Source organism: Nelumbo nucifera, chromosome 2, assembly GCF_055504915.1.
Source record: "Nelumbo nucifera cultivar China Antique chromosome 2, China Antique-T2T, whole genome shotgun sequence".
Lineage (NCBI taxonomy): Eukaryota > Viridiplantae > Streptophyta > Magnoliopsida > Proteales > Nelumbonaceae > Nelumbo > Nelumbo nucifera.
The window spans coordinates 38,229,285-38,249,117 of NC_142650.1; the positions used below are offsets into that span (position 1 = coordinate 38,229,285).

The following is a 19,833-nucleotide window of genomic DNA, read 5'->3' on the forward strand; positions in this document are numbered from 1 at the left end:
AAGCCTTCCTTTTATTGAAACTTAAACAAAGTTTTATAAAAAAAATAAACTTAAATAAAGTTGAAAATTAGGGATTAGGGAGTAAGAGATTAAAAAGAGTATTAGAGAGAGTATGAATGTATGTGAGTACCCTTTAAACTAGTTGTTTTGTAATTATGGAGAGGGGTATTTTGGTCTTTCATAAAGTTAGTTATAACTTTACAAAAACACCCCCAAACTAGCTATTATATATTTGTAGGGGGGATTATTGTCATTTTCCTCTCCTTAACACCAAAATACAAAAATGCCCCCAAATTAGTTGTTTATAGAGGTGTAAATCGGGTCGTGTTGTCCACGGCTTGGCATGATGGCACCTGCCCCTTCCAGGCTCAACACAATGGTTTGGGTCATGCTAAGCCTAGGGTTCCAGGTTCACGGGTCGGCACGACACACACAATCGTGTGTCGTGCTACTCGCGGCCCACATGCCAACTGGCACAACACGGCCCGCAGGCCCATAGCGGGCCACACTCGCCCCCTAGTAAACTTAGGGGGTCCCCAACGGCTAGTTTTAGCTTTGGGGGGGGTTTATAGAAATACCCCCAACAGCTATAAATAGCAAAATTGGGGGTATTTATTTATTTTGGTTTTGAGGGGGAGAAAGAATGACAAAAGTGCCCTCCAATAGCTATATAACGGCCGATTTGGGGGCATTTTAGGTAAAGTGATAAATAACTTTACAATGACCAAAATACCCCTCACAATAACTAAAAAATGGCTAGTTTTTAGGGTATTTTGGGCAATTGATTTACTTTCAATTCCTATAAATAGCCCTATCCTCCACTATTCTCATCACACCAATTCAACAATTCCTATAAATAGCCCTATCCTCCACCATTTTCAATTCCTACATTTATCAAAGTCAAGAACAATAGGAAAAAATAATGAAATCAATATTTTTTGTATGTTGTATAGCATTTTTTTAAATTATTGTAAATTTTGTTTTAATTTTATTTGATATTTTTAATAACGTAATTTTTTTATTTTCAATTTGTAACTATACTATAATTTTTATATTTTATTAATTTATTCCATTTTCCAATTTTCATATTTCATTCATCCAACCATTGTATGCTTAGTATCATTCAAATTTAAATGAAATAAAATTCCTATTTTTCTTCCAATTTGTTATTCACTTTGAATCTTTGTCTCTTTAACTTCTTATTTGGTTAAGTATTTTTTCATTTGTTTGTTAAATTTCTTATTTTTTAAAATAGTTTCCAAAGGAAAGTTAAATATTTTAGTTTTACTTAACAAAGAAATAAAAAAGTAAAAAATGTCAAAAAAACAAATAGAACAAATAAAAAACTAGCTTGGCCCGGTTCGGCCCAAGCCCAAGGCTTGGCCTATGGCCCAACCTGGCATGGCCCAGGCCTACGGCATGGCCTGCAGCCCATTGGCCTAGGCCCATGGCCCAGTACGGGCCTGCACGAACTTAGGCTGTGGGTCGTGTTGGGCTGACCCCCAAATTATCCCTGGAAGGGTGGCACAGCCCAAAACGGCCCAACCAGCACGACAAGCCCACACTTTGCACAGATCATGCCATGCCGGCCTTACACAGCACATTTTACACCTCTAGTTGTTTATATCCATTGGGGTGTTCATATATAAAAAATAAAAAATAAAAAATAAAAAATAAAACCCAAAAAGTAAACACCAGTCGTCGGGACCTCAACATTATATTTAAAGTGGGCTGCCTTAATCTCGAGACTGATGGTACAAGCCAGTTACTTGGACTCGGCAAGGGGATTAGCTATTGGGTTTTGCGCATGAAACTAATCTCGAGACTGATGGTACGAGCCAGTTACTTAGATTGGGCAAGGGGCATTAGCTATTGGGTAAAATGTAAAACGTGGAAACTGAGTGATTAGTTGGGTTTCAAACACAAGCATATGGGCTTAGATTGAGAGGAATACAGGTACAAAAGAAAGGAAGAAAGAGTAGGAAACACAAAACTATATGTTGTTTTTTTTAGTTTATGTTCATTAATTCACAATAGAAAAATATACCTTATTATTTTGTTTTCTTTATTAAAAGTTTGGCATAAGTCTCGAACCCAGACTGGGCTCGAGGTTAAGCCCGATTTTTCCAATCCAAGCTCGACCCACATTGTAATATGATGCACTCGGGTTGGGTTTAGGCTTGGGGCGGACTCGGGTTGGTCAATGAACCCACTCTAAAATTATACATATATATATGTATGTTAGTGCAAATATGTATACATACATACATACACACACACATATATATATATACACACATATATATGTATAGTTGGGTCAGGCTTGGGCTACCTAAGGGCTAGGCCCGGGCCACCTTGAAAAGTAAAAAGCCCAACTTTTTGGGCCCGAGTCTGATCTAAGGACAAAAAATCCAAGCCTAGCCCATGTAAAACTTTGGGTTGGGCCGGTTCAAGCTCGTGTTAGGCCTGCCCAAGTTACACCCTTACTCTCACCTAATTCTCTCTCTCTCTCTCTCTCCTATTCTTTATCTCAGCTTTTATTATTCATTTATTTATTTTTCTATTATTATCTAAACATTTATTTATTTTATTATTATTTATGATTATGCCATCCTATAAAATAAAATTCCATCTCTCTTCTCTCTCTCCTCCTATTCTTTATCTCAACTTTTATTATTCATTTATTTTTTTTTTATTATTACCCAAGCATTTATTTATTTAATAAAATTATATAAATTTATAAATCAATAAAATAAAGGAGATTGGGGATAGGGGATAAGGGGTAGGGGGAATAAATATGGATGGCCATTGAGGGGGGCAACCATTGGGGTGAGGAGTCGGGGAGGGGGAAAAATATACATGAAAAGTGGGGATTTACTGGGCCATATGGGAGCCATGGCTCCTTGGAGTCCCCTTGTCTCCACCCCCGGATTAAACCTATTCATAGGCCACGCTAGACTTTGCCTTTATATCAACGAAACATATTGAAGCCCAAGCCTGAGCATGACTAGACCATTGGGCCTAGATCTTGAGCCCAAACCTGGTCCCATATAAAACCCGAAGCCTAGCTAAGAAATTAAGAAAAAAGATTTGTATTCTTTATTTTAAAACATAAAATTTTAATTTAAATAAATATATTATTATCCATAAATGTTTACATATTTTAAGTAAATGTTTTTTCTTAAAAACTTATAATTAAAAAAATTATCTTTTACAAATTCATTTTTTCCTATACAATAATTTAGTTTCGGAAAGCCTGCAAGGCTGCAGTGCACACCCCTCTCCTAGTAAAGCTTATTAAGATGATAACAAAAGAAATCCTCACTGTTTTCAAAATCAGACCTGACCGGAAAAATTGGGAGTCGGTCACCTGACCGGTTAACCGTTGATTTTGGTCAGCAAACCGCTGAATCGGCTGGTTAACCGTTTGAATGGTTTTCACCATTTTCCAACTTTTTAGTTTTTTTAAAATTTTTTATTTTTTTTGTTAGAATGGGCCGGCCGTTCGGGTCAACGGTCGGACCGTTTGAACCGATAACCAGACCCCTGACCGATTCGTTTTTTAAAACCATGGAAATACTAGTGAGGAAATCTGCTTTTGAAGGCTTGACATCGAACCAAACAGAGAGCCTCCCGCTCCACACACACTGCAGTAAATTCCGCTTTTATAGGCTTGGAAACTTAGTTAAATCTTCCACTTGAAGCCAGTATAAATTTTAGCTAATTAGAAAATCTGGATGTGAGAAGGATTAAGTGAGGAAATCTGGATGCTATTGTTGTCCGTGGTGGAACGTGGAAAGTGACAACCTGTCAATTACAGCTGCTTGTTTGTACTTTGTAATGGCGGTGAGAGAGACGCGTCTTCTGTCAGTCTGTCAGCACTCACTAGCGCACCCAAACCAGGTGTTATTTAATTTCTCCCTCCATTAAAAAACGTCCAAAGTGGATGAGAACTGTTCATTGGGGTTTACATGGGCCAAAGCCAACTCAGGTCCTTGCACGAAAGAAAGAAACACCATCCGAACCTTCCTCGTCCACGCGTTTCTGCAAATCCCACTACCCATAAAAGGCCTTCTTCAACCATAAATCAATCTCACTTCACTCAGAACTCGCAACCAGTTCCCCATTCAATTCTTTGTGTCCTACTAAGTAAAACTCTACTCAACAACTAGCAATGGCTTATTCTTCCTCTACTTCTCCTGGGCTCTCCTTAAAGTTTCTGTCTTGTCTACTGGTTTTGGGCTCTTTGGCTATTGTTGCTTCGGCTAGTAGTTTTTACCAAGATTTCGATGTCACATGGGGCGATGGTCGAGCAAAGATACTCAACACTGGGGAGCTTCTGACTCTGTCCCTTGACAAGGCCTCTGGCTCCGGCTTCCAATCCAAGCACGAGTACCTCTTCGGTAAGATAGACATGCAGCTCAAGCTTGTCCCCGGCAACTCAGCCGGCACGGTCACGGCCTACTACTTGTCATCTCAGGGGCCGACCCATGACGAGATTGACTTCGAATTCCTCGGCAACCTCAGCGGCGACCCTTATATTCTCCATACAAATGTCTTCAGTCAGGGAAAGGGAAACAGGGAGCAACAATTCTATCTCTGGTTCGATCCTACAGCAGACTTCCACACCTACTCCATCCTTTGGAACCCCCGACGCATAATCTTCTCTGTAGATGGAACGCCCATCAGAGAATTCAAGAACTCAGAATCCATTGGAGTTCCATTCCCCAAGAACCAGCCCATGAGGATCTACTCCAGCCTATGGAATGCTGATGACTGGGCCACCAGGGGTGGCCTTGTCAAGACCGATTGGACAAAGGCACCATTTACAGCCTCCTACAGAAACTTCAATGCCAATAACGCCTGCATCTGGTCTTCAGGCTCCTCTTCTTGCGACTCCAAATCTCCCACTTCAACGACAAATGATTCTCAATGGCTCTCGCAGGAGCTAGATTCAGCTGGTCAAGAGAAGATGAGATGGGTGCAAAAGAATTACATGATCTACAATTACTGCACGGATACAAAGCGCTTCCCCCGGGGCCTCCCTTCCGAATGCGCCAACGTTAACCTTTCTTAATTCTTAGAGCAACTTGTCCTATACCAAGCATTTCACAAATTATTTTATTCGTTTATATGTAAAACAACATCACAAAGAATTTTTTATTACATAAATAATCTAGTCATTTCGTCCATATACTTCTTTTCTTTATTTGTTTAACTTTTTGTCTATAGTATCTTATGTTTCAATAAAATATGGTAGGCTAATTTATTAATTATGTTGGTTTTTTTCAAGTTGAAACATCCAAGAAGAATATTAATGAACGCAACTGAACCTGATCCTTGATGGGCTTGGGCCTTGGTAATGGACAACGTGCATTTGGATCCAATATATTTGAGGATATTTGAGCGTAAAATTTTCTTTTACAAGTCCATTGCCAGTTCATTTTATTTTATTTTATTGTTTGAAGTCTATGTCCCAGTTTATTTGACATAATTAAATAACCACAGTTTAGATAAATATCATTTTTAGTATCAGGTAACAAACATCATGCCGTTAGATTCGGACTCCATTGTCCTGTGTCCATGGAACGGGTCTGGATCCAATCACTCTGATTTCAATTAGTTAAGCATATGTTCGTAAATAATCACCACAATAAGTCAAAGAGTAGGGGTGAACACGAACCAAGCTATTTACAGCCTAATCGAGTTTGTATTATATATAATTTTTTTATTTTTTTACTTTTAACATAAACAGTTTGTCTCCTTTTTTTTTTTTGTCAAGTCAAAATCGAATAGTCAAATATTCGATTTGACTCGCCTCGAATTCACCTCTAATCAATACATATTTGATTTTCACCCTTATTGCCAATGCTTCCCCAAACCCAATCCAATAGCATGTAGGCATGTAGCTTCCAAATTAACCTATTTTGACCTTGTAGGGTTCAACAAATAACACCGATGCAGTCTTTCAATTGCTTTTTTTATAAAACATTTTAAAAATTCAAGAGCCTTTAATTATATTAGAATTTGGTTTATGGGCTCCAAGATATCACTTCCTCCATAGTGAAAACAACAAGAATATTCTCTGTATATATAAGGGTATTATAACCAGCAAGCCGGGATAGTGTAACCCGAACCGATTTAGGTCGAAGAATCGAAACCCCAATTCGACCCTATACCCAAATAAACTTGAGCCTAGTCCGACCCTATAGAGTCAATCGAGATCGTTTAATCCGACCCACTAGCATTTTTTGCAATTTAAAAGTAGGGAGACATTCTAACCAGTTTGAACATTGACAGCCAAGTTTTTCTTACGGACCCATTTGGGAGGGCTAAGCTGAACATAAGTTTTGGTTCAACTAAATTAATTTGTTGAGCTGCATAAGTAAGCTGCTGACAACTTAGCTTTAACTGCTTCAGAAAGTCAGAGATTGGTTAGAATAGAAAGTCAATAATCTTAGGAAGGTGCTCCTGGACAGCCCTTCAACTGGCTGATCAACAGCCATGCACTTTGTCTCTCCGGATTACAATACGAGTCTTGATTTCTTAAGTTCGGCCCCATATATGGACATATTATAAGTATTTTGGGGGAAAACTGCATGGGGAGCTCAAATTAACGATTAAAGGCTGTCCGCTTCAGCTTATTAGCTGAATTTTCAAATTAGCCCTTCCAAACGAGCCCTCCACCGGCCAACATCGTCTTGTTGTGTTCATGATGAAATATTATAGAATTGTATAAAAAAGTAATATTGCAGAATTTTATAATGTCCAGTACTGATTTATTAGTACATATTTGTCTAATTGTCACCATTTATTTATTGTTGACCAGTTGGGAGTCATGGTAAGTACCTTCCCAGAATCAAACGGATCTAGTCTAAGATATCTTCCATGCAACAAATTCAAATAAATAAAAACTTTCAATTATTTTGAGATCAGCCCACCACATCTTTCTATATATCTTTTCTTTTTCTTATCATATATTTCAAGGTGGGTCCCAATTGGCCAATTGTTTACACGAGACATGATTGTGTGTATGGGAATGCTGGCAAGTGGAAGCGGATCCAGCTGGTTTTGGGTTGGTGAAAGGTGAACTCACACAGCCATGGACAAAGGAATGAAGCAGCTCTCACAGTCTCTCCCTACCCCAGCAATCTTAATTTGCTTAGGCAACTGTTCACAGCTAGCTCATCAGACTTCCGAATTGGAACTTGGCTATGAACCTTCCATTGCACTTCTGTTTCATTTGACTTCATTTCAGCCATTACTATAAATAAGCGTCCCCCCAAGCAATAATGATCCATCTCAGTTCCAAAACTCATCGAATTACATTATTGATCGTCAAGTCTAATAAACACATACCATGGCTCCTTCTTGTTCTTCTACTGTTTCAGCTTTGCTGATTGTTGCTCTTCTGGCTAGCTCTTTCATGGCTACCTCGTCCGCTCGTACTTTCTACCAAGACTTCGACCTTACTTGGGGTGACGGTCGTGCAAAGATTCTCAACAATGGGAAACTTCTTACTCTGTCCCTTGACAAGGCCTCTGGCTCCGGCTTCCAGTCCAAGAGGGAATATCTATTCGGAAGCATCGATATGCAGCTCAAGCTTGTTCCTGGAAACTCTGCCGGCACTGTCACTGCCTATTATGTGAGCTCCCCACTTCATTGTCTGCCCATAATTTGATTCATCTCGTTTTCCATGTAAATTTCTTTAGACTGACTTCTCTGTGTCCTGTGTTGCAGTTGTCATCTCAGGGCCCAACTCATGATGAAATTGATTTCGAGTTCTTGGGCAACCTCAGTGGAGATCCTTACATTCTTCACACTAACGTTTTCAGCCAAGGGAAAGGAAACAGAGAGCAGCAGTTTTACCTCTGGTTCGATCCCACCAAGGACTTCCATACCTACTCAATTCTCTGGAACCCCCAAAGTATTATGTAAGCACCAATCTATTCAGTATGCATGGATTAACACTTTTCTGTACAGTTTTTCTGAAACTTGCTTGTTTTGCCTTCTCTTTTCAGATTCTCTGTGGATGGAATTCCCATCAGAGAGTTCAAGAACTTAGAGTCGATTGGTGTTCCTTTTCCTAAAAACCAGCCAATGAGAATCTACTCCAGCCTCTGGAATGCAGACGACTGGGCCACGAGGGGCGGGCTCATCAAGACAGACTGGACTAAAGTTCCATTTACTGCATCTTACAGAAACTTCAAAGCAAAAGCTTGTGTCTGGTCGTCTGGGGCTTCGTCTTGCAATTCCCAGTCATTGGCCTCCACACGCAACTACAACAAAGCCTGGTTATCACGGCAACTGGATTCCACAAGCCAAGAGAAGATGAGATGGGCACAGAGGAATTACATGATTTACAACTACTGCACCGACACAAAACGCTTCCCTCAAGGCCTCCCTCCAGAATGTGTCCACACCAACTGAACAGGGATTTCAAGTTAATTTTCAACGCTAGAATCAAGAGCTAGGCTTTGTGTACAATACTCCATTCATTCATTCCTTCCTTTGATCTTTCTTTTGTAATTTTCAAACCCAAATTCTTATCATGCATTGATTATTTTCTTGATTGGTAATAAACTCTATTATTGATTTTTTCATGATCGATCTCTTTAATCCCTTATTGCACCCTGGAACTGAGATGATCAGTCCATCCACATCGAAGTCGAACGAACGCGCATGGTTGAGCCAGGCTAATTAAACTGAACTATCTGTCTAAACGATGAACGGCCTTATTTCTAGAACATTTATGTAACTTTACAATCTACGATTTATTCCATGACTCAGTTTCTAATTCTGTTGCGTAACTTGTCTGGTTTGAATGTTGCGTTCACGTAGAAGTTGGTGAAGATTGTTTCACAAAGAAAGCAAACTCTAGCCAAGAGAGTAATGTAATTACAATAAGAAAGACGGAGCTAGAAACAAAGACTCGTTGCGAGCCATTGTTCCGGACGTAACATAGTATAAGAAGCCAGAATAAAATTAATCACAAAATTCATACTTGATGGAATGAATACAACTTAGTAAGGATGTGTTTGTTTTGAAAGAAAAGGTAGGGAAAGGTAGGCTGTGTTTGAATGTCACGGTGGAAAATAATCTATTGAACTTTTGGTTGGGGGAGGGGTAAAATACTTAAAACTACCCCTAAGTTTTATAGGAAATGGACTAAAACTTTCTTTCCCTAAGTTTTATTATAATTGACTAAATATTCCCACGACTTTATATCGTTCATATTTGTATTTGTATTCCTACCAAACTGAACCTTGGGAAGAGTGCAAATACAAATATATAAAGTGCAATACCTTAATGTATTTCTAAACCTTGTATTTATACTATTAGGAATGGCAACAGAGTTGGGATCATATTTCCCGTTTTCGACCCTATCGGAGATAAAACTTGTCCTCCATTATCGATCCCTGGCTGGGTCGAGTTTTCCGTAGAGACCCAAATCTTCAATTTTTTTTTAAATAACAATATTTTTTGAAAAATAAATTTACTTAAAATAAATAAACATTTTAAAATATACATAATATTTTAAAAATATATATATATATATATATATATAATCGGGGTCAGAATGGGGCGAGGACCTCAGTTCCCATTCCCAACCTTGACCCCAATTGGGAATTCCTATTAATTCCCATCTTTGTCCCCGCCCCACCAAAGTAATTCCCTTCCCCGACCCCATCAAATCGGAGAAATCGTATCCCTACCGGGGATGGAGAAAACTGCCATCCCTATATACTATACATATTTGTATTTGTAATCTTCCCAAACTGAGGCTAGAAAGTAGTCGTGCGTCTGATGATTCTTTCCTCGACTCCAACTTATAAAGCAGAAGAGCTCGTACTCTGCTGTATTGTTGACCAAAGGTTGCATCCCCTAGTCGCCCCTGTTCAAGTCTTGTCAAATCTGAAACCCAATAAGAATCTAAACTGATAAAGATGTAGGGATGTAATACGCATGTAGAAGGAAGTGAACTTATGGAAGACACTTGGTCGGCAACAAATTTAATTTCACCTTGACATAAAAACAGAGGATTTCATTTCAGGCATTTTGCATTTAGGGATTCATTTCATTGCCAAAGTACAGAACCGGAGCCATGATTGTTTGTGACTTGCTTTATGTGGAAATTGATCGACTAGGGTTTCCAAGACTGATGCTAGCTCATAGATAAAGTTACATGTCAAGAAATTAAAATTAGAATAATATAAAATTCAATAGAAGAACTAAAGCTTCCACTCAAGCATCCAAATTGTTGACTGAGACTATTATATTAAATCATTCTTCACAATGGAAAAAGGTGTATCACAACAATTAAAGAAGGTCTACTACGAGTTTGTGACCCCATGCAAGGCTGCATTGGATCCGAAATTCCAAAAGAAGGATATTCGAATCCAACAAATAGGATCATATCGGATCACCGATCCATTTGCCCCCTTCTTAACATGAGGTGTATTACATGAATTGGTTTTATGGTGGAATGAGTTCTAAGGTCCATTTTGGATGGTGATAATGGCACATGGACCCACGTGACGTGACTGCCCCTACGTAGGTGGCTTTGACCTGGGCTTTTCTTTCACTCACGTGAGTACTTTCTTAGACCCGAGTTTCAGGTGGCCTTGTGACTTGTGACACCACAATTTGGGCCTTCAATTTTAAACCCAATACATGGGTCTATTAGTTTCAGCCCATTATTTCACCCCTACATTGGGCTTTTCTTTAGGGTATTTGCCATCTAAGAGTGAATCGTTGTATGTAAAACCAAATTAGTGGATTAGTGGGGTTAGTCTCAGGATGCAAATATATGGATTTTAAAATGTTTTAGTTTCATAAACTCTTATATTTGATTATTTTGGATTCGGATGATGTATTTATATAATTGGATCGGATTTAAATATTATAATTTACATCCGATTAATGATTGGATAGGATTTGGATTTGACCCCATTCAATCCGATTAAAATCTGAATCCTATTATATTATAATATTTATTACTTTTAATGTATAAATTCTATATAATTATATTAAAAATTATAAAAATAATATATTATATATGAATTTATATATATAATAAATTTAGAATATTATATTATATTATATATAAAAATTGAAAATTAAATAAATTTCTAATTTTTCTAATATTTTAGATATTTTAAAGCAGATTCGGATTACATCCAAATCCAATCCAAGTCCATCAGATTCAAATTCAAATCCGAGTCTTTAAATCCAATCGGGTTTCTGATCAGATTCGGATGTAGGTTCTTAAGATTCACATAGGATGCACCGATTACAGCCCTAGTGCCATGGTGATCAATTTGTTCATCTTGGCCAGATGGTTGAACCGTTGAACTATTGACCCAAAAGAAAAAGTGGTTCAACCTCCAAGCTACATGGGTATTTGCATTTTCTCAAAAAAAAAAAGATGGGTATTTGCAGCTGTATTGATAATGTTATATATAACATCGTCGAACCGTTTCATTGGGCCTTATGGCCTCCAGAAGTTTCAAAACACCTTCTCGCTTTGGCCCCTCTTCACCTTTTCACCTTTTCAGCTTATTAATTTGTCTGACCCATAAATCTTAATGCACACACACATGGTCTGATCATTTCCACATTCTTTGTATCAACTAAATTAACAGATTAATGGAAATGCTTCTAATCCTTTCCTTCTGATAGATAATTAAATGCCAAATTGTCAATATAAAATGAAGAAATTAAGATAAGAACAAGTACAAAAATAATAACTAAAACAAAAGATTTTTTTTTTATTGTTTGCAATATCATAATACAGCAGTTGGTATAAACAAAGTAAAACCAGAATTTACAGGTAGTTTTTTTTTTCCTTTTCTTCTCAATAATTTGTACAGACAACGAATAGTATATATACAAAAACAAAGCTTATTAAGCAGCAGAATTTATGGTGCACTCAGGAGGAAGGCCCTGAGGAAATCTTTTAAAATCCGTGCAGTAGTTGTAGACCATGAAGTTTCTCTGCACCCATCTGAGCCTCTTCTGACTTGTGGAGTCCATCTCCTGTGACATCCAAGTATTGTTCTTTGATGAAGAAGAAGCACAAGAGGAAGCACCAGATGACCAAACGCAAGCATCAGCCCGGAAATTTCTGAAGGAGGCTGTGAAGGGAGCTTTGGTCCAGTCGGTTTTCACCAACCCACCTCTTGTAGCCCAATCATCTGCATTCCAAATGCTGCCATAGAGCCTCATGGGTTGGCTCTTTGGGAAGGGAACACCATTGGACTCTGCATTCTTGAACTCTCTGATGGGAGTTCCATCCACATAGAAGCTGCAAGAATGAGGAGAAAACCAAACAATTAAGTTGAAGAACAGAGATACACAGATTACAGACCAAGAAATTAAGATTTGATTCAATCACGCTACCATGTATATATGTGCACTTACATTATGTGGCGAGGGTTCCAAAGTATGGAATATGTGTGGAAATCCTTGGTTGGGTCGAACCAGATATAGAACTGCTGCTCCCTGTTCCGCTTCCCATGGCTGTACACATTGGTGTGAACAATATAAGGGTCTCCGCTTAGGTTACCCAAGAACTCAAAGTCTATCTCGTCATGGCTAGGACCTTGAGATGATAACTGCAGAAGCAGCAGCACAATAGATTGATAGACTGTTAGCTCTAACATAGGAGAAACAACTTCAAAAGAAAATGAAAGAAATCTTATGAACTTACATAGTAGGCGGTGACAGTTCCAGCTGAGTTGCCGGGGACGAGCTTAATCTGCATATCAATCTTCCCAAATAGATACTCCCTCTTAGATTGAAAGCCAGACCCAGAAGCCATGTCGAGAGACAATGTAAGAAGCTCGTCATTGTTGAGTATCTTAGCTCGACCATCGCCCCATGTGATATCTAAGTCTCGATGAAGATTGCCGGCGTAGATAGCTACCAAAGATGAGCTTAACAGCAGAGAAACCAGCAGCAGAATTGAAGCTTTACCAAAACCCATGAATGCAAATGCAAGAGAGGTAGAGGTTGAACTTAGGCTATTGATCATGTGAGATTGGATCTGTTATTCTGTATACACGATAAAGATGTTAGATGGATTTATATAGTTGTCAGCTGGGGAGAGAGGATCTGTGGTTTGTAGGAAGACTACTAGAATGAGCGAATGAAGTCGGTCTATACGGAATATGAGTTGGCAGTGTTGCTGGAAGCAGAGAGATGTTTCTGGAGTCTCAGGTTATGACGTATTTGATATGAGTATGACAAACTAGAGTACTCGACAAACTATTGGGGGAACTTTTATGAAACTTTGACCCTTGAATGAGTCGCTTATGGTTTAGCCATATTGACAAATGCCTGTTTGTGAAAGGGTTGAGGAGCAGCGGCTCATGGCTTTCCGAGATGGCCCCACACGGACAGCCACCAATCAATGTTTCGTGAGAAATCCGGAGAGCACAAATGAAGGATTGGACCATCAGCCTCTTTTTGGGAGTTCAAATCAGCCCCCTCCAGATTGCCCCCTGTCCCATAGCACATCCCCATTGTGTATTGTGAATATCTCCCAATGATAATATCATCATTTCTGGTATTATTATCAGGAGATATTCTCAATACACAGCGGGGATGTGCGGAACTGTTGTGGGAGGCTGATTTGCTCAATAGTCTGTTGGTCCGTTTAGAAGGGCCATTACAAGAAAAATGATTTAAGCCGGCGGTCTTTAAGACCACCGCTATAGAAATAATGAGCTGGCGTTCTTACAAAGACCGTCGCCCATAACCGAAAATAAAAATCTAAACGGCGGTCTTTGAGAACAGGCGCGACACTTTTGCATTTAAACCGGGCTGAGATGGTCTAAATAGCCTCTTGCATTTGAGAGAGAGAACAAAAAATCAAAAACTCTCGCACTCCCTCCTTTTACTTCGCGTGTTTGGCAAGTTTTTCTGGCAAAACATTTTTAAAAATCGATTAAGAAAAGCTTTTGAATGTGAGGGGGCTTCTTTTTCTTCTTCTCCTTCTCCTTCTTATTCTTCTCCTTTTTCGTGGTTGATTCAGTTGTGTTTTCTATGATTCTAAGGCATTAATTGATGAAATTGAAAATAGTTTTCTTCATGGTTTGATCAAAGATGACATTCATGCAAGCTCTAAACCATTTACCACCTCATGCATCTAGGCAGGTTACAGGAAAAATCGGCTTTAGCAATGGACACAACTGTTGCAAAATGATACCAAAAACCATTGCTAAAGGATATAGCAACGGTTTAGCCATGGTTTTTTTGTCGATAGCGGATGTTGACGTACCTAAAACCTATAGCCACAGATATTGTAGACTGTAGCTACAAATATACGTATAGCAACAATTTTAACTGTTGCTAATAAAAAAATTTATTGCAACAGATTTATTTTGTACCATTGCTACAAATTGCTATAGCAACGGTTTTAGCCGTGACTATAGAATATGGGCTATTGATGAATAAGTAGAAATAGCAATGGTTTTAAATAAAGTATTAACAATTCTTTTGTATTGCCACGGTTTTTTACATTTACAATTACTATAAAATTCTTATGGCAATGGTTAAGGTTAAAAACCAATGCTGTAGAATGGTTGTCACATAATATAATCGCTTCAAAACTAATGTTGTATGGCACCTTTAGCAACGGTTTTATTTTGATGAATGCCATTACAAAAAAAAAATTAATTTCACCTATTCTTATATGATAAAACCTATACAAATTTATACAAAATATTCATAGTAGTATTTGTTCAATGCACACTTTTAATAATTTTTTTCATCACCAAAAAGGAAAAGAGAATTAACAAAATATCGTCATTGCATCTAAACAGTTGATTATATGCATGTGCATCACATTCAAGACCTTCGCTTTGGATCATAAACTTCAGTCTGTCATGTTCAAGAAAGATGAATGCATAAAGATTTATGTCAATAATTAAATATATAAATTAAATAATGTGAGGATTTTATATGCACTATACATTATCATTGATTTAACCCATGCGATGTGAGATCCAAGTGCATCTCTAAGAGTTGCTATATTACCACATTTCCTCAACAAAACTAAGTCATTAATTATTATTGATTTTAAGGATATTTCACGCCATCTATGACCAAGTGCTTCATTACCCACCACCTTTTTAGAACCTTCACTAACAAGTATATCTCTTGCCACCTCTTTCTTAACACTTCACATGTTTAAATGCCTGCACATTAAATCATTTTAAGATTATAATCATACTTTTCAAGAGAAATAACATTTATTATATCATACTAAGAATACCTCATCCAAATTTTCATTTGCACATTGAATGGATTGATTGTTGCCCACACGTGAAGTATGTTCCCAACTCGCATTTTCTAACAGTTAACAGTATAGATATTAAGTATTGTTTACTTATAATAAATTAGTATTTTATAACCACACATTTACCTTATGTGGGATTACCACTACTAGCAGATGAATGCATTTGGTGTGGAGAATTCAAATGAACATTTTCAGCATTTTGGACCTAAATTACAATAAACAAATATCATTATCATATAAAGTCCAGCCAATTGGTATATGTATAATTATTTAGGTATTGTAAGAAACAATACTTACTTGTCTACCTAGCACAAGACTCCTTAGTTCAAAAAACTTTGTAGCTATATTCTTCATTTTGCCCTCTAAGTCATTGATTTTATCTTTTAATCATCGATTTCCAATCTCCAATTCAATATTCAAGACACGTCTCCTTGGTTCAAGTTCCCATAAATCTGTTGGAGCTGGACCTAATTCCATCAAGCACACTCAATCATGCCCTTCTGGTTTACCGATAACTTGAGCAAAAATATCATCTTGGGCGATAACACTTCTCTGTAAGAATCCTTCATTATTTTGTTGAGAGGACGCAAACTCATCGATCTTTGACTACAATATATTAATTAAACAATTTAATTTATAAAATTATATGCAGAGTTAAAAAATACCACAAATAAAAAAATCCAAGTATATACCATAATCTCTACATATGCATCACCGATAGGTCTGTCATCCTTACGAGTATGTGTTCTTTTAAAAAGAGTAGCCCTGTCTAATACTTCCCCAACCTCTTTTGCCTATTTTCATATATACAAAATTAATATCTTTTGGTTAGCAAATAAATTTTAGTAGTTACTCAGAAAATATAAAATTGAAACTTTATCTATTTGATAATTCTTGCTAAACTTTTTGTTCCTATACAATGGCTTATTTTCTTTAAAGCTTTATTTACTTTGCTAAATATATAATAAAGAAAAGTAAAAAAACAATATATTAGTATGTTTAAATAAGAAATCATTTTTAATGAATTTAATTTGCATACCTTAAAATTTTCGGATTACCACATTTGAAGCAAATTTACCCACTATTCTTTAACAACACAATCCGGGAGGAGTAAGTTGTTCTGCTATTGGAACTTCAGGCTTATAAAAATCTCGATATAGAATACACTTCCATTGCTTCCATTTTGCATTTAGGTCATTTAAATACCACTCTTTATGATCATCTAAAACATCAAACTTACCATGCATTGCATATGTAAGAATGAGATTTTATATATCATAATTCATCACACATATTTGATTATTTGAAAAATGTTCAAATCAAAAATATAAATAGTGAATAAATTGAAAAGAATACCTTGATAATAAACTGAGACATGCTATTTCCATTACATGCTATTGTGCTAATAAACTGAGACAATTTTCCATCTTTTGGTTGACCATACTTATTAAAAGATACAGAAATATGCTCATTATCATTCATTTTACACACATATTTACAAAAAATGGGGCTTCTTGTTTTCTTGTGCTGTGAGGACTCTATTTGTGGAGGTAATTGGTCTTCAGTTTCCTCCTGAGAATGATGAAGAGGGCAAAGGGTCTACTTGGGGGTTGAGAAGCTTGAAGGTGTTGCAAATGAGATTATTGTGTTTCAGTCTCTTGTTCTTCAACTTCCCTATTTAATTGAGAATTTAGGACTTGCTGCACTCGATTTGTTTGGGATCGTTTTCTTTTTGATGCCCTAGAAAAAAATCCAAGGGAATCAAAACCAAATGGTGCAAAGAAAGCCCATCTATGGTGTGCCCTCAGTATCTATGTTCAACATCACTGGTTTGTGAAGAAGAATTCAAGAGAAACGATTACATGGAGATTATTTGAGATTTTAGAGTTCTTTTTTCTGGGCGTTTGTGAACTGGGTTTGAGCAAAGTTGTTGATATTCTTGATTTTAGGTTTGATTCTTTGACAACTTGGGCTTTTTAAAAGGACTTTTCATTCTCTTCTGTTGGGACTTTTGGGTTTATAGACTTGTTTAAGTCTCCAAAGTTGAGAACTTAAGGCTTTAGAGAGCTAGGATTTCAGGAATTTCAAGAACTGGAGAGACTTGCACTCAAGTTTATGAAATGGGTGTTGTATGATTTGGTGACATTTAAGATCTAAGTGGTTTATACTAGAAGCTCTGAAGGCTTTGTAGCTTCGGCTAGTTTCAAATTTTCAATTCATTATAAAGCTAGGGAGTGAGAAAAAGTGAGCTTGAATTCGAAGCTCTGAAGGTTGATTTAGGTTCTGAAAATTGGTGCAAATGCTTCTCTACTGTAAATATTGGTAATCAGAGGCTTTCTATTTAAGGTATTAATCAGGTTTCAAGAAATTTGTTAAGCTCTGGTAAGCCTCTATATGAATTGTTTTCTTCTTCTGTTGGCCTCTGTTTTGAAGTTTATTTAAACTAGCTTAAGTTGGTACTTGGCAGTTCTATTCATTTGATTTAGTCTTCCTCTCTGCAATACCTTAGGGGTTAAGGTTAAAGGATATGTTTGATTTGATAGAAAATAAGAGAGATGGAAAGTCCAAGGAAAGTTTTTAACAAATTATGTAAAATTTCTTGAGAGATTTTTGTTTCTTATTTTCTATCTAACCAAATATAACCCAATATGGTTTCTCTCTCTCTCTTGGTTTTGTTAATTGTGTTATGGCCTTATGGATTAGGTATAAAGGCAAAACAGGGGTATATTGTTGCTAACATTTGGAGTTCTTCATTTGACAAGTTAGGAAGATGGAATACAGAGTGGTTGCATATTTGCCAATGGCAATTCTAGCATCAAGTTTTGCAGAAATTACGGCTTATGCCACTAGAGAACCCCCTTATGGACAATATTACGTGGCAGGAGTAACAAGGGCAACATTTTCTACTTCTGAACCAGGTAAGTCTACAAGATTGGTTCAATGTTTAAGTCTGTTGTCAGAGTCGGATCAGACCAGAATGTTGGACTGGATTATTGGGCCAGAAACCGCTGGTTCTTAGCAATATTGATAATTGAAGTTTACCCTAAAATCTAAACATGTGTGTTAGTAGGCCTTAGTATTTTAAGTTTTTCAATATAAAAAATAACTTTAATGTTATTCGAATGGGTTGCAGAAGTGCAAGTCAGACTGGTTAGGTCGATTTGAGTTAGGGATGGCAATTTTCCCCATTTCCTTGATCCCTGTGGGGATCCGTCCTGAATGGGGCAGAGATGCCATGATTTTCCTCCCGTGAGGACGAGGATGGGGAAATTTTTGTCCTCGTTGGCAGGGATGGGGCAGGGACGGGGAGAGCATGGGGACCCTGATCCCCGTTAATATGTACATATATACAAGTATTCCAGTAGGTACTATTGCTCTTAGTCCTCATCTTCTTCTTCTTCCTGTGCTAATCTTATTTTTGCTTTTCTATTTTCAACAGATCGAACAACCCTTAGTAGCTCACACCGGCGATCAACATTCTTGGAACAAAACTAATCTCCCCAAACCCTAACCCCTATTTAAGTAGACTAAACTCCCCATATCCTATTTTCAGTTTCTCCCTACAAGATTTGGTCTGTATATGTTCACAATATTTACTATTGCAACGTAGTTTTGTTGTCGTTGTAATAGATGTTGTTGGAGATGGAAGGACATTCAAGAATTGTAGAATTCCATGGATTCGATGAATTGCTAGGAAGCAACAACAACAACGAATGTGAAAAAGAATATGGAGAGAGAAAGGTAGAAGAAGAAGAAGATAAGGGGTGTTGATGGTTTGGGCATGGTGGCGTGGCCATGTGGGGTGTTAAAGACTAAGTAGGTGTTTGGCATTGGTGTTGGGAACATTGCACCGTTTTCTCATAAAAATGGTGTTGGGTATGTAGAGTTGTGGTGCTTATTTTTTGTTTGAAACTAGTGTTGCCATATAGATGTTTTCTGAGGAAATGACACTGATTTTGTTTGGTAGTAGTGTTAGAAGCGACGTTTTCAACATTGATCTATATCATCCAACATCCAAGATGATGCAACATCATTGCATTGCTGGGAGCAATGCATCGTTTTCTCAGAAAACATTGAATTTAGCGTTGCTTCAAACCACATTTTCTTGATTCCCAAGGCATGGTTTGGAAAAACTTTTTTTTTTTAGAAAAACAATACCAAACAATAGGGCATTGTTTGAAGCACTACTTTCTCTGATGTGGCACCTACGTGGCATTGTTTTCTAAACGACGTCGATGCCAAACACCCACTAAGGCTAAAGAGTGGAGAGGGGTGTGAGGGAAGAAGATGACTTGACCACTAGAAAACAAGGAGGAGAGGAGGAAGAGAAGAATAAGAAAAGTTTATTGTCAATCGCCAGTCTTTGGTTGAAATGTCTAACGTCGAACGTCGGCTTTTGTGATCATCAGTGGTATAGTCACAATATTCTAACTTCAGAGAGAAGATGGAACTTGGGAGGGAAGTTCCAACGAGAGAGAAGTGTAGTTGGGTTTTATTATTTTTTGTCTTTTAGGCTTCGTTTGGATCCG

The 19,833-nt window shown here is 37.4% G+C and overlaps 2 protein-coding genes and 1 pseudogene across 3 annotated transcripts; 2 read left to right on the top strand and 1 right to left on the bottom strand.

The window, feature by feature from the left end:
* Nucleotides 1-4,084: 4,084 nt before the first annotated feature.
* LOC104599117 (xyloglucan endotransglucosylase protein 1 pseudogene) lies at nucleotides 4,085-5,192 on the top strand (annotated as a pseudogene). The gene has a single exon (XR_016082983.1). The product of XR_016082983.1 is annotated as a xyloglucan endotransglucosylase protein 1 pseudogene (transcript).
* Nucleotides 5,193-7,285: 2,093 nt separating this feature from the next.
* On the top strand, nucleotides 7,286-8,603 carry LOC104599118 (xyloglucan endotransglucosylase protein 1-like). Its single transcript, XM_010261501.3, has 3 exons — nucleotides 7,286-7,645; nucleotides 7,741-7,934; nucleotides 8,022-8,603. Exons 1-3 carry the CDS (start codon nucleotides 7,361-7,363, stop codon nucleotides 8,428-8,430), a joined length of 888 nt encoding a protein of 295 aa, XP_010259803.1. The 5' UTR covers nucleotides 7,286-7,360; the 3' UTR covers nucleotides 8,431-8,603.
* A 3,144-nt stretch (nucleotides 8,604-11,747) lies between these two features.
* On the bottom strand, nucleotides 11,748-13,076 carry LOC104599119 (xyloglucan endotransglucosylase protein 7-like). The gene is made up of 3 exons (XM_010261502.3): nucleotides 12,713-13,076; nucleotides 12,424-12,617; nucleotides 11,748-12,307 (listed from the first exon to the last, which is right to left on the bottom strand). The coding sequence occupies exons 1-3, from the start codon at nucleotides 13,034-13,036 to the stop codon at nucleotides 11,908-11,910; spliced, it is 918 nt and encodes a 305-aa protein (XP_010259804.1). The 5' UTR covers nucleotides 13,037-13,076; the 3' UTR covers nucleotides 11,748-11,907.
* Between the last annotated feature and the right edge of the window lie 6,757 nt (nucleotides 13,077-19,833).

Coding starts and splice junctions, on each gene's coding strand:
- LOC104599118 (XM_010261501.3), top strand. CDS start 7,361: ATGGCTCCTTCTTGTTCTTCTACTGTTTCAGCTTTGCTGATTGTTGCT. Junction 7,646..7,740: donor GCACTGTCACTGCCTATTAT/GTGAGCTCCCCA, acceptor CCTGTGTTGCAG/TTGTCATCTCAGGGCCCAAC. Junction 7,935..8,021: donor TGGAACCCCCAAAGTATTAT/GTAAGCACCAAT, acceptor TTCTCTTTTCAG/ATTCTCTGTGGATGGAATTC.
- LOC104599119 (XM_010261502.3), bottom strand. CDS start 13,036: ATGATCAATAGCCTAAGTTCAACCTCTACCTCTCTTGCATTTGCATTC. Junction 12,618..12,712: donor GAACTGTCACCGCCTACTAT/GTAAGTTCATAA, acceptor CTGCTTCTGCAG/TTATCATCTCAAGGTCCTAG. Junction 12,308..12,423: donor TGGAACCCTCGCCACATAAT/GTAAGTGCACAT, acceptor TCATTCTTGCAG/CTTCTATGTGGATGGAACTC.